The sequence below is a fragment of the Maylandia zebra genome, unplaced genomic scaffold (genome assembly GCF_041146795.1).
Source record: "Maylandia zebra isolate NMK-2024a unplaced genomic scaffold, Mzebra_GT3a scaffold03, whole genome shotgun sequence".
NCBI lineage: Eukaryota > Metazoa > Chordata > Actinopteri > Cichliformes > Cichlidae > Maylandia > Maylandia zebra.
Window position 1 is genome coordinate 2,074,512 of NW_027490033.1, and position 13,798 is coordinate 2,088,309.

The 13,798-nt window shown below is 42.6% G+C and overlaps 1 protein-coding gene across 1 annotated transcript in view; it reads right to left on the reverse strand.

Moving 5' to 3' along the window:
* LOC112432436 (protein NLRC3) overlaps positions 1-13,798 on the reverse strand; it is a 3,307,575-nt gene that overhangs the window by 2,000,645 nt on the left and 1,293,132 nt on the right. Inside the window, exon 31 of the mRNA XM_076881152.1 lies at positions 4,259-4,435. Coding sequence (XP_076737267.1) covers positions 4,259-4,435 — 177 coding nt within the window. The remainder of the gene's footprint in view (positions 1-4,258; positions 4,436-13,798) is intronic.

The window sequence follows — 13,798 nt, forward strand, 5'->3', positions numbered from 1 at the left end:
ATCAGATGGATACCCGTCGGGGCAGCAGATTTTCCAGACTGCATGCTCCGTACGGCCGTTTCAATTTCAACATTAGAGACAGGTTCCTCCAGACTAGCGATCGCATCTTCTCCCAAGGAGGGAATATCAAACACCTTATTGAAATCATTGTAGATCTCAAGGATAGTTGGTTAGCTGTTCTTAGTCGTAGCTGGTGAGCTGATAACTCGCCTGTTTTTTCTCCATGTTCATAAGCGTAGCTGCAACTTTGACTAAGCTTGTTTTGTAGATATGAGATTGTATTCAGTTTGTCATTGTAACCGCTGTGTATATAATACAGGCTCAGGAGAGTGGCTGTACACAGCATGTAGTTTAGTCATTTCATCAGCTAACTGAGAGAGGCACTCGGTCCCTATTTTATTCCAACCGCCCCCAACATGTCCGGCTGGATAACCACTGCTCATCTACCATCACAATGAACACCGGTGTACCACAAGGCTGTGTGATGAGCCCTTTCCTCTACTCCCTCTTCACCCACGACTGCAGACCTGCTGATGGTTCCAACACCATCATTAAGTTTGCAGATGACACCACGGTGATTGGCCTCATCAGTGACAACGATGAGGCCGCCTACAGGGAGGAGGTGGATCGTCTGGCTGAGTGGTGCGACAGAAACAACCTGCTGCTTAACACTGAGAAGACCAAGGAGCTCATCGTGGACTACAGGAGGAATGCTGACCCACATCCACCCATCCACATTAAGGGGACGGCTGTGGAGCGTGTGAGCAGCTTCAAGTTCCTGGGAGTCCACATCTCCGAGGATCTCATCTGGACGACCAACTGCTCCAAGCTGGTCAAGAAGGCTCACCAGCGCCTCTTCTTCTTGAGGACTCTGAGGAAGAACCACCTGTCCTCAGACATCCTGGTGAACTTCTATCGTTGCACCATCGAGAGCATCCTGACCAACTGTATAACAGTCTGGTACGGGAACTGCTCTGCCTCGGACCGGAAGGCGTTGCAGAGGGTCGTGAAAACTGCCCAGCGCATCGCCGGAGCACCACTTCCTGCCATAAAGGACATCTACAGGAAGCGGTGTCTGAAAAGGGCTGGGAAAATCATCAAATACCCCAGTCACCCATCACATGGACTCTTCACCCTCCTGCCCTCCGGGAGGCGCTACAGGAGCCTCCGAACTAAGACCACCAGGTACCGGAACAGCTTCTTCCCCACAGCTGTCAGACTCCTGAACTCTGCCTCCTGACATCTGACCCACGTTAAAACATGGACTGAACATACACACACCCACAATGGACAACTGTACCCTCAAACACACAATAATAACATGGACTGAATCACCACTCACAACCACCAGCACTTTATATAGCCTCTGTAGAAACTATCTACACCCTCACTTATCTTAACTGCACTAGCTCTGTGTAAATAATCATTCTGTACATTCGATAATCTTTAATCCTACAACTGTTTACAACTTGCATAGTTCCCATTTCTGTATAGCTGTATATCTCAGATTTCTGTAAAGTTATTTATTTCATATTCTGTATAGTTTTTCATATTTATATCCTGTTCATATTCTGTACATAGCTCGTACTCACTACAGCCTGTACATACTTATAGTTATAGAATATTCACAACATACTTCATACCGTGTACATTATAACATACCATAATAGACCCATTTCTGTAATATACTCACATATCTATATTATTGCTAATATATATTGTAATATATCTATGTCACTAAAGCACTTCTGGATGGATGCAAACTGCATTTCGTTGCCCTGTACCTGTGCATGTGCAATGACAATAAAGTTGAATTCTATTCTAATTCTATTCTATTCTATTCTGTTTGGCACAAAATGAAATTATTTGGCCTCTCAGATGCTTTTAGAGATTCCCAAATGACTGATGATGACATCTCTGGGGTCTGATTGATAGAAAAAAAATCTCTTTGAGACCTTTTGTAACTGACAAACTCTTCATCTGCTAACAACACTGAGTTGAATCTCCATGGCTGATAGTTGGAGCAGGCATCAGGAATACACATTGAAAAAACAAGAGGAGAAATCACCAGAGTCTTATAATCACATTCTGTAACTAAAGGGAGACGTTTTTCTATACAAATATATGTTTTATGGACATTAGGAAAAAAGAGTATTGACGTGAAGCAGGATTATGAAATCTCCATACATCAGCCAGCCCATGATTATCAAGAAAGCTCTGAATGACGCATGCTGAGTTTGGACTAAGTGTACTTTTGTGTGAACTGTGGTCCATAGCAGATAATGAGCAGTTTAGGTCTCCCTCAAAGATGATATTGTGTGATGACATATTGGGGAGCCGCGCAAAGACATTAGTGAAAAATCTGTGATCGTCCCAATTAGAGGCGTAGATATTTGCTAAGATCAAAGGAAAACCATAAACTATATTTTCTGCACTTAAAATCCTGTAATTTTCTCATAAATCGACAGTGCGGCTTATGGATGAATTCTGGTTGTGCTTACTGACCTCGAACCGATTTTATGTGCTACACGGCGCTCAGAAACCTTTCAACAGATGTTTTGGTACGACTTTGCTCAGCTACGAGGCCGCACCGCTTGATGGATTGTTGGAGCATTACAGCTACGAGGAGCCTCGCGGAGTGATACGTACTCTGCTTCAACGTAATATTACTGTATTGAGTGTGTATAAGGACCATAAATGGCACCTGTAAGAGACACGGTTACAAAGAGGGTTTCAAACTCCAGGCTGTCAGTCACGCAGTAGAACCTGGGAACAGAGCAGCTGCTTGTTATTATGCTCAGCGTCTGTTTACATTTTGACTGCACGATTGTGAGCTTTTTGTTATGCACAAAAACAACATTGTTTTCTTTTATTTATGGAGCATTATTATTTAATAAATGCTGATCATTTATTCCTGAGTAATTGTTTCATGTACATCTACGCTGTATGTTAATAAATGTGCCTGTGTGAGATTTGGGACACAGCTTTGACTAAGAACTCTCTTTTTGTTCGAACTTTCTGGCTTCAAAAATATCGAGATATATATCGTATATCGCCATCCAGCTAAAGAATATCGAGATATGAACTTTGGGTCATATCGCCCAGTCGTAATATTGCAATAGGTTGTCCGTTAAACTCAAGCGGGGCTTGGGCCCTGGCACGGCGTAGCCACACAATCCTGGTAGTAGTGACGCTCGGCTATGACGGCGTGCGGGTTACCAGCTGGCTTTCTCAGGATAGGGCTCCTGTGTGAGCGGTCGACAATAACGTCTTTATCCATACCCAGCACTTCATGTAGTAGCACGGATACGGCCGTGGAGGAGCTCGAGTCCAGGCCCTCTGGGATCCCTATGATGTGGATGTTAGCTCTCCGCTTCCTGCCTTCATCACATTTATCCTTCAGGTCAGACAGCTCCTCCTTCATACTCTCTACTGTAGACTGCAGGGTGGTCACCTCATCGCTCCACATTGACACCCCATCCTCAGCTTCTTTCACTCTAACCTTTACTCCATCAACTTCGCCGCACGTCGTGTGAGTGTAAACCACTACAACATGTAGACGGCCGTCTGCAGGCTGGATGTAGCACCACCGCAGAGACGTGCTGCAGCTCTGTTTAGTTACCCAGCTGACAGCAGAGGCTGTAGTTTACTGTTACCAACATGGAAAACTGAAGCTTCACCAGATGGAGCTACAGAGCTGGAGAACAAAGGAGACTGAGAGGCCAGAATGATGTGGGAGGAAACATCAAGAGCCTGTTTGAAAGGAGACACATGTGGATGCTGTGCCAGTCTGTGGTCTGTCAGAAGTCAGCTGAGTCACACTGCAAGAAGCTGCAGAATCTCAGAGGAGGAGATTTGGAAGTGTTTGTGGGACAAACTGGACTCAAAGAAAGAAGATGTTTGTGAAGTCTTTGGTGGAGGTGAGCAGTGTGAAGCAGAACACATGCAGATGAATCAGGAGGGAACAAACTGAGTGGGCGGAGCTGTCTGAGCCCCGCCCACACAAACACAGCTCTCTGAATCAGTAAAGGTGGGCAGGCCGCGTGTGGGCCGCGGGCCATACGTTGAGTATCACTGTTTGAAATGTGAACATTGTTCTGCTGCAGTCAATGGACTAAACCAGAGAAGAAGAAAACAGACTTTACCATGAAGATCCTCAGTGTGGATCAGTATAATATCAGCCTGATGTCTGCAGTTTAGTGTCAGCACAACTTTCACATCATATTCATCTCAGCACAACTAAAACATGCTGACTGACCTCAGAGTTTCAAGTTTACATCCTGGACTCTCCAGGAAACCACACAGATGCTTCACTCCTGGATCCTGCAGGTTGTAGTTGTCGCTCAGGTCCAGCTCTCTCAGATGGGAGGGGTTGGACTTCAGTGCTGCTGCCAGATAATCACAGCTGATCTCTGACAAACCACAGCGCTCCAATCTGTATAAAGAATGAAAGATGTAAGTTTATTAGACAAAGTGCTTGAAATCATTCAGTGTTTCATCATCTGTTCAGAGCTGAAGAAGGTTCAGAATGTAGAAGTTTAGAAAATGGAAACTCCAAACAGCTGAAGCCAACAGGAAGCAGCTTCAAACAAACACAACAAGAGAAAAAACTCTGAATGTTTCACATTAAAGTCGTACATTTCTCATAAAAACAGGACAAAGACTTGAAAAAGTCGTGTTTTTCCTTCCAGGAACCACATGGCTTCACTTTTAAAGGTGAAGTGTGACAGAAATGGACATATTGAAATCAATGATATCAAAGCTGGAATCAAATGAGTCCAAGTCTTCTGCTGATTCAGCAGAAGACTTGGACTCATTAGGACTCATTACCTAATCAAACCTCTGTAACTTTGCTTCACTTCAGCAGCATCAGCTCATGTTCACATGTTGATTCATGGTTTTCATGGTTGATTCACCTCATTTTTAAAAAATGACCTCTGACAGGAAAGTCTCATTTCTGCTGTTCAACAGTGAAGAAATGTAAATTTTCAAAATGACAAATTGGAAAACACAGAGCTGTGTCTCTAATCAAAGCAGAGATGGAACGATGCCACTTTTCATGTCCGATATCGATAGGAATCCAATATAGTCAATTTTATAATCAAACGTTTTTTTTAATCTCTTGCTGCATTTTGTATAAATTCATACTCAAGTTTAAACAATCTAAACACTAAAGCTGTTCTGTTATACCTGTCTGCAAAAACACACTGCAGCCAAAACATTAGACAATACTGATCTTTGTATTTAAACTTTTATCAGAATTTTAAATCTAAAGTATTTAAAGTAATATTCAAAAGTCATTTAAATCAGTTTGATGCAGACTTCAAAAACTCTTTGGTTGTGAATAAAAGAAGTGCAACATCAGCACAAAATAATGTTTCTATTGAACAACTAACACAAACAGGTTGTAGAATGGAGCCTTTTATACTCACAGCTGAACAGAAACAACATCCAGAGTGGAAAACAGTGCAAATAACTGCAAACAGGCTTCATGACACTCATGTTTGATCAGAATTCACTCCCTGCTCTCACACACCAACTCCAGACCTGCATTCATCTTTTCCCTCTGAACCCCCCAAACATACAAACCCTGAGCCACCACCATTGCCCTTTCACTGACTGCCCCACTCCACCATTTGACTCTTAGAACTGAAGACGCTTCTCTCATAAGAGGTGAAACATCTTCAAGGAAACTTAAAGAAGTCCAGACGCTTTTCTTTCCAAGCTTCTTAGACTACGGTGACCTGGATGTCTGAGAACCTTCACAGACTGATTTTACAAGAACAACTTGTGTCAAAAATCCCTGGCAGTGCCTCTCTGTCACACACACAAATCACTACAGTTACAAATTTAATAACTTAAAAACCTCAGAAAAACAGAACTGAGCAAACCAAACAAACAAATAAACAAACAAACCAGAGACCAGGTAAGAACATTGTTGAGGTTTAAATTTATAATCTTAAATACTTATATGCTGATTATATTGCTTTATAAGAAAGGCCCAACTCTGAGTACACTCTGTGCCGACAGGACTGACAGGAAATTACATGCTTTTGCAGGCAAAAAGTGAAACTAAGCAGAGTGTTTGATCGAAACTTAAAGTGTGTGTGACGTCTATATAAATGACTAGGCTTCCTGTTTTGTGCTTCAGACCTGGGGTTGTGTGTTCAGGTCTCCATATCCGGATATGTAAAATAAAGATAATTTTTTAAAGTAAAAAGACCACTTTTGAGCCGTGTCTTTTTGGCCGTAAAGAATACCAAAGGACCGGAATTTAATAACATTAAAACCAAACAATAAATGAGCAAAGTAGTGCATGATAAATATAGATGACAAATACAAAGTGCAATATAGAAACACTGGGTAAAAAGAAATGAACAATTAAAAAGGAGGATAACAGATGTGAGCAGTAGTTAAACAGTAGAAATAAATATATAATAACAAACAAAAATAGATAATAAATGAAAGCCAGGTCTGAAAGGTGAGTTTGGCTTTAAAAGCATGAAAACACACTGCTGTCTTCAGGAAGGCTGCTCCAGTAACAGAAAGTCATCTACATGTGGGTTTAGTTCTGACTTTAGGGACAAGTAAAAAAATAAAATAAAATAAAAACATCTGTCCAGACAACCTGACAGTCAAAAATATAAACTCAGGAACTTAAAAGGAAAATTGTGCTGACTTTGAACGTCCGCATCAAGATAAACTTACAGATTTAAGAGTCAAAAAGTGTCAAAACGTCTGTAACCTTACCTGAGAGTTTCAAGTTTACTGTCAGGACTCTTTAGTCCAACACACAGCAAATCCAATCCTGAATCCTGCAGCTTGTTCGAGCTCAGGTCCAGCTCTCTCAGATGATTGGATGGGGAGCTGAGAATTTCAGACAAAGCTTCAAAGCTTCTTTTTGAGAGTTTACAATCTCTCAGCCTGAGGAAGAATAACAATGGAGACATATTATTTTATTCATCTAGCATTATTAAACATATTTGTTCATAGATTCACTTACAGCACTTTCTTGGATGCTTTGACCACTGGCAGCAGCTTCAACAATGCCTCCTCTGAACGGGAGTATTTCTCCAGGTCGAACTCATCCAGATCTGATGACAGTAAGATGAAGACCAGAGCCGACCACTGAGCAGGAGACAGTTGATCTGTGGAGAGACGTCCTGATCTCAGGGACTGTTGGATCTCCTCCACTAGAGAACGATCATCCAGTTCATTCAGACAGTGGAACAGGTTGATGCTTTTCTCTGCAGACAGTTTCCCACTGAGCTTCTTCTTGATGTAGTGAACTGTTTCCTGATTGGTCTGTGAGCTACTTCCTGTCTGTGTCAGCATGCATAGGAGATCCTGATTGGTCTGCAGTGAAAGACCCAGGAGGAAGCGGAGGAACAAGTCCAGGTGTCCATTTGGACTCTCTAAGGCTTTGTCCACAGCACTCTGGTAGAAGTCTTTTACAGTAAGTGTTTTCTGGAAGATTTTAAAGCGAGGAGATTGTTTCTTAAGCAGGTTGACTCCAGAGTTGATGAAGGTCAGATAGACATGAAGAGCAGCAAAGAACTCCTGAATGCTCAGATGGATGAAACAGTAAACAACGTTGTTGAACATGTGACACTCATCAGCTTTAAAGATCTGTGTGAACACTCCTGAGTACACTGAGGCTGCTCTGATATCGATGCCACACTCTGTCAGGTCTGATTTATAGAAGATCAGGTTTCCTTTCTGCAGCTGATCAAAGGCCAGTTTTCCCAGAGACTCAATGATCTTCCTGCATGACTCTGTCTCAGCTCCTCCATCATACTTGATGTCCTTCGTTTTTAGGTGAAATAGCACAAGGCGTAGGTAGAGCTCTGTGAGAGTCTTAGGCAGATCTTTGCTCTCTTTGTTCTTCATGACAAACTCCAGAACTGTAGCAGTGATCCAGCAGAAGACTGGGATGTGGCACATGATGTGGAGGCTTCGTGATGTCTTGATGTGGGAGATGATGCTGCTGGCCTGCTCCTCATCTCTGAATCTCTTCCTGAAGTACTCCTCCTTCTGTGGGTCAGTGAACCCTCTGACCTCTGTCACCACGCCAACACAGTCAGGAGGGATCTGATTGGCTGCTGCAGGTCGTGTGGTTATCCAGAGGCGAGCAGAGGGAAGCAGTTTCCCCCTGATGAGGTTTATCAGCAGCACATCCACTGAGGTGGACTTTCTAGGGTCAGTCAGGATTGTAGTTTTGTGGAAGTCCAGAGGAGGTCGACACTCATCCAGACCATCAAAGATGAACACAACCTGGAAGTCTTCAAAGGTGTAGATTCCTGCTTCTTTGGTTTCAGTAAAGAAGTGATGAACAAGTTCCACCAAGCTGAACTTTTCCTCTTTCAGCAGATTCAGCTCTCTGAAAGTGAATGGAAACATGAACTGGATGTCCTGGTTGGCTTTGTCTTCAGCCCAGTCCAGAGTGAACTTCTGTGTTAGGACTGTTTTCCCAATGCCAGCCACTCCCATTGTCAGCACTGTTCTGATTGGTTTATCTCTTCCAGGTGGGAGTTTAAAGATGTCTTCTTGTCTGATGGTTGTTTCTGGTCTGTCTGGTTTCCTGGATGCTGTTTCAATCTGTCTGACCTCATGTTCATCATTGACCTCTGCAGTCCCTCCCCCTGTGATATAGAGCTCTGTGTAGATCTGACTCAGGAGGGTCGGGTTTTCTGTTGTAGAAATCCCCTCGAGCACACACTGGAACTTCTGCTTCAGGTCTGACTTGAGTTTGAGCTGACACTCAGTGAGAATCTCTGCATGAATAAACAGCAAATGACACAAATGAGAAAACTGCATTCTGGTTACTGTGGTTATGTGTTCAGTTCACTGGACTCTTGGTGTCATGATCCGGGTGAGTCTGAGTAACTTTCCACAGCATCAGCTCTCCTCGCCTGGGTGGAGCCCTCCTCACTCCTCCCTGCTCCTCACCTGTTGCCAATTACTCCGGCAGTATCTATGAGCAGCACTCACAATGAACCTTCTCCAGATTGTCTGCTTACCACAGTCAGTTCTCTGCCTCACATTTTGTCTTGTGCTCCTCAGCTTGTTTCGCGTAACCCTCTTTTCCTGTTCCCTAGTCGGCACCTGGATACATCTTCCAACTCTCGCCATAAGTCACGCCTCAGGATTCTGCCCTGCCACTGCTGGGAAAACTCACTCTTGCAAACTGCCATCCTCAGCTGCCTGCCTCCCTGTGCACCCACATCTCACTCTGTACCCAGATTTAATTCATCTCCTCCTCCAGCTGATCTCCACCTGCAGCCACGTAACACCTCTTAGTTTTTAAATCTTGGACTCATTCACTACACTGTGGACCACTCTGATTATTATCTCCTTTGTTCCAGTGATCCTGGATAGTTTCTATTCGCCCGATTCTGCCCCTGTTGTTCCTTTGACCTGCCTCAGCTTATGTTCTGGCCTCAGCTCTGCACTTCTCATAATACCTCGCTTGCTGTTGAATTTAGCCGTGATTCAGCTTTCTCCGTCAAGAAATCTAGTAAAATACATTTCTGTTAAAAGTCACTCAGCCTCCGTTTTTTGGTTCTGTGCTTGACTCCATTCCTTTTCATGAGCCATTGAGCCCTGACACTTGGGTTATAACTGAGGGCAGGTTTTATAGAGACACATTTGATTTAATTGTGTTTATTTATACAGCACCAAATCAATACTAGCAACATTTCACATATTACATAAACAACACTATGGAGCCAGTGATGAATAAATATGTAGAATAAATGAAAGAATTTCAAGTATAAAAGTTTTTTTTATTAATTCCTCCAAATAACAACAACAGTCACCCCAATGTGCTTTATATTGTAAGATAAAGAACCTACAATAATACAACAGAAAAAACCCCAACTATCTTTTTGGGTCCTGAAAACTGAAGGCTCTGCCTCCCATTCTACTTTTAAATACTCTGTGAACAACAAGTAGGCCTGCAGAGCGAGAGCGAAGTGCTCTAATAGGGGGATATGGTACTACAAGGTCATTAAGATAAGATGGGGCCTGATTATTTAAGACCTTGTATGTGAGGAGCAGGATTTTGAATTCAATTCTGGATTTAACAGGAAGTCGATACAGGAGAAATCTGCTCTCTCTTTCTAGTCCCTGTCAGGACTCTTGCTGCAGCATTTTGGATTAACTGAAGCCTTTTCAGCGAGTTTTTAGGACTTGCTGATAATAATGAATTACAGTCGTCCAGCCTTGACGTAATAAATGCATAAACTTGTCACGGCTGGGGCAGCAGTCGTGCGGTGGAGTTAAATGAGGACCCAAGTTGCAGACAGTGGTGGAGATGCGAGTGAGGTTTTATTTACAGTGAACAAACCAAGGTGAGGGCAGAACTAAACATAAACCTAAACTGGAAAAACTACAGTGGCTTGCAAAAGTATTCGGCCCCCTTGAACTTTTCCACATTTTGTCACATTACAGCCACAAACATGAATCAATGTTAGTGGAATTCCAGGTGAAAGACCAACACAAAGTGGTGCACACGTGAGAAGTGGAACGAAAATCATACATCATTCCAAACATTTTGTACAAATAAATAACTGCAAAGTGGGGTGTGCGTAATTATTCAGCCCCCTGAGTCAATACTTTGTAGAACCAGCTTTTGCTGCAGTTCCAGCTGCCAGTCTTTTAGGGTCTGTCTCTACCAGCTTTGCACATCTACAGACTGAAATTCTTGCCCATTCTTCTTTGCAAAACAGCTCCAGCTCAGGCAGATTAGATGGGCAGCGTTTGTGAACAGCAGTTTTCAGATCTTGCCACAGATTCTGGATTGGATTTAGATCTGGACTTTGACTGGGCCGTTCTAACACATGGACATGTTTTGTTTTAAACCATTCCATTGTTGCCCTGGCTTTATGTTCAGGGTCGTTGTCCTGCTGGAAGGGGAACCTCCGCCCCAGTCTCAAGTCTTTTGCAGACTCTAAGAGGTTTTCTTCCAAGATTGCCCTGTATTTGGCTCCATCCATCTTCCCATCAACTCTGACCAGCTTCCCTGTCCCTGCTGAAGAGAAGCACCCCCAGAGCATGATGCTGCCACCACCATATTTGACAGTGGGGATGGTGTGTTCAGAGTCATGTGCAGTGTTAGTTTTCCACCACACATAGCGTTTTGCATTTTGAACAATAAGTTCCATTTTGGTCTCATCTGACCAGAGCACCTTCTTCCACATGTTTGCTGTGTCCCCCACATGGCTTGTGGCAAACTGCAAACGGGACTTCTTATGGTTTTCTGTTAACAATGGCTTTCTTCTTGCCACTCTTCCATAAAGGCCAACTTTGTGCAGTGCACGACTAATAATTCCCCCACCTGAGCTGTAGATCTCTGCAGCTCGTCCAGAGTCACCATGGGCCTCTTGGCTGCATTTCGGATCAGCACTCTCCTTGTTCGGCCTTGTTCGATTACACACAGGTGCACTCTATTTAGTCATTAGCACTCATCAGGCAACGTCTATGTGCAACTGACTGCACTCAAACCAAAGGGGGCTGAATAATTACGCACACCCCACTTTGCAGTTATTTATTTGTAAAAAATGTTTGGAGTCATGTATGATTCTCATTCCACTTCTCACGTGTACACCGCTTTGTGTTGGTCTTTCACCTGGAATTCAAATAAAACTGATTCATGTTTGTGGCTGTAATGTGACAAAATGTGGAAAAGTTCAAGGGGGCCGAATACTTTTGCAAGCCACTGTAACAGACAAACCTGAAAACATAAGGACAGCGGGGAATACACAGAGATGACACAAAGAAGGCTGGATAGAGAGACGAGTAGTAACACTGATTAACACAGTAATGCAGACGACACAACGAGGAACACAGGCAGACACACACTATAAATACACACAAGGTAATGAGGGAATGACACACAGGAGGGGAGCACAGCTGATCCTAATTCACAAGACGAGACACAAACCTTCAAAGTAAAACAGGAAACAGACTGTTTTACAACACAAACTCGGGGACACGAACAGAACACAGAGGAAAGACACAGGTAGAGATCAACCTAAGAACTAATACAAAATCAGAATTAACACAAAGTACACAAGGTGATACCAAAAATGAAACAAAACGCTGAACGACCCAGGACCATGACAGAACTAGTTTTTCAGCGTCACTCTGAGACAGGATATTTCTAACTTTAGAGATGTTGCACAAATGGAAGAAAGCAGTCTTGCATATTTGTTTAATATGTGCGTTGAAGGACATGTCCTGGTCAAAAATGACTCCAAGGTTCCTCACAGCGTTACTGGAGGCCAAGGTAATGCCATCCAGAGTAAGAATCTGCTTAGATACCATATTTCTAAGATTTTCAGGGCCGAGTACAATAACCTCAGTTTGATCTGAATTAAGAAGCAGAAAGTTAGCGGCCATCCAGGTCTTTATGTCTTTAAGACGTTCCTGCAGTTTAACTAATTGGTGTGTGTTATCTGACTTCATGGACAGATGGAGCTGGGTATCATCTGCATAGCAGTGTAAATGTATGCTATGTCTTCTAATGATGCTGCCTAAGGGAAGCTTGGTAACGGGAGCGTTGCCAGCAGAAGGCTGAAGTGGAATCTCCCAGAAAGCTGCAGAAGAAAAAACATGAGCTGAAATGGTGGATTTCAGTCAAATAAGGAGAACTGTGGCTTTCCTCCAACCTTTGACCAATCACCTTAGTGTCCTGTTTATCAACCATAATAAAAAGCATTTACTGTCTGGGCATTTTTTTGTTTGGGTCTCCAAACAGCAGAAAGAAATGGCAGCCATTTTTTTAACTTTACCTTCAACTGGTAAATAGATTTAAGAAATAGCACTTTGATCATATTTGTGACGTGTCCCAAACTGTTGTTGTCGCCTCATTTATGTTGATAAAACAGCTCTAAAACCAATCTGACAATATAAATCTGTAAAATGGGCAGAAAACCTGCTGCTGGTCCCATTTTAATCAAACCAACCCAAAGAGCAGATATTCATGTGTACACAGGAGGTTATTTGTGCAGATGCATAAAACACAAACTGTTGGCTTTCTGCAGTCTCTCACTCCTGAAAGTGTTGGCAAGTGTTTTGGATTTATTATTTATATGGATTTTAATGGCACCTGTGTAATGTTAACTAAGGTTTTTATTGTTTATGTATTTTTTGTTTAGTCATTCCCTGACTTACCTGTGGGTTCTGGGATGGTTTTATTTAAATTCTCCAACAGATCATTCTTGTTTATCCTCCCCAAAAGATTTTTAGCAACTTGAAAAGTGTTGATAGAGTAGGTATCAAACATCAGATCCACTATGTTCGTCCTCTCTGCATTCTCCAGTTTACTCACTGGGATTGCTGGTAAACCTTCTACAGACCCGTTCTTCAGATGCCACTTAAATTCTTCAAAGTCATCACGTCCCAAATCCTCCAAAGTCCCCAGAAGGATTTCTTTAGGTGTCGTCATCTTTTACCCTGTAAGGACCCGATAAACAAAGACTGTAACAACAGCTGGAGAGGTAATTGTCTGATTTATCAGAATTTAACTTGATTCTAACAGCAGTTCATCACTACCACCAATACATTTCTTAGGCTCAGAATGCAACAAAATTGCACATGAAGAAGCACATAGAGAAGTATCCAAGTAACACTTTGCTACAATATAAAACAAACTATTATAAATAAAGAAAATATATAAACTAAATATATACACTACCCGTCAAACGTTTTAGAACAGCCCAATTTTTCCAGTGTTTTTGTCACGGTTTGCGAGCCGTGTGTAAATTATTAAAGGACCCTTTATGCAGGCAGCTCA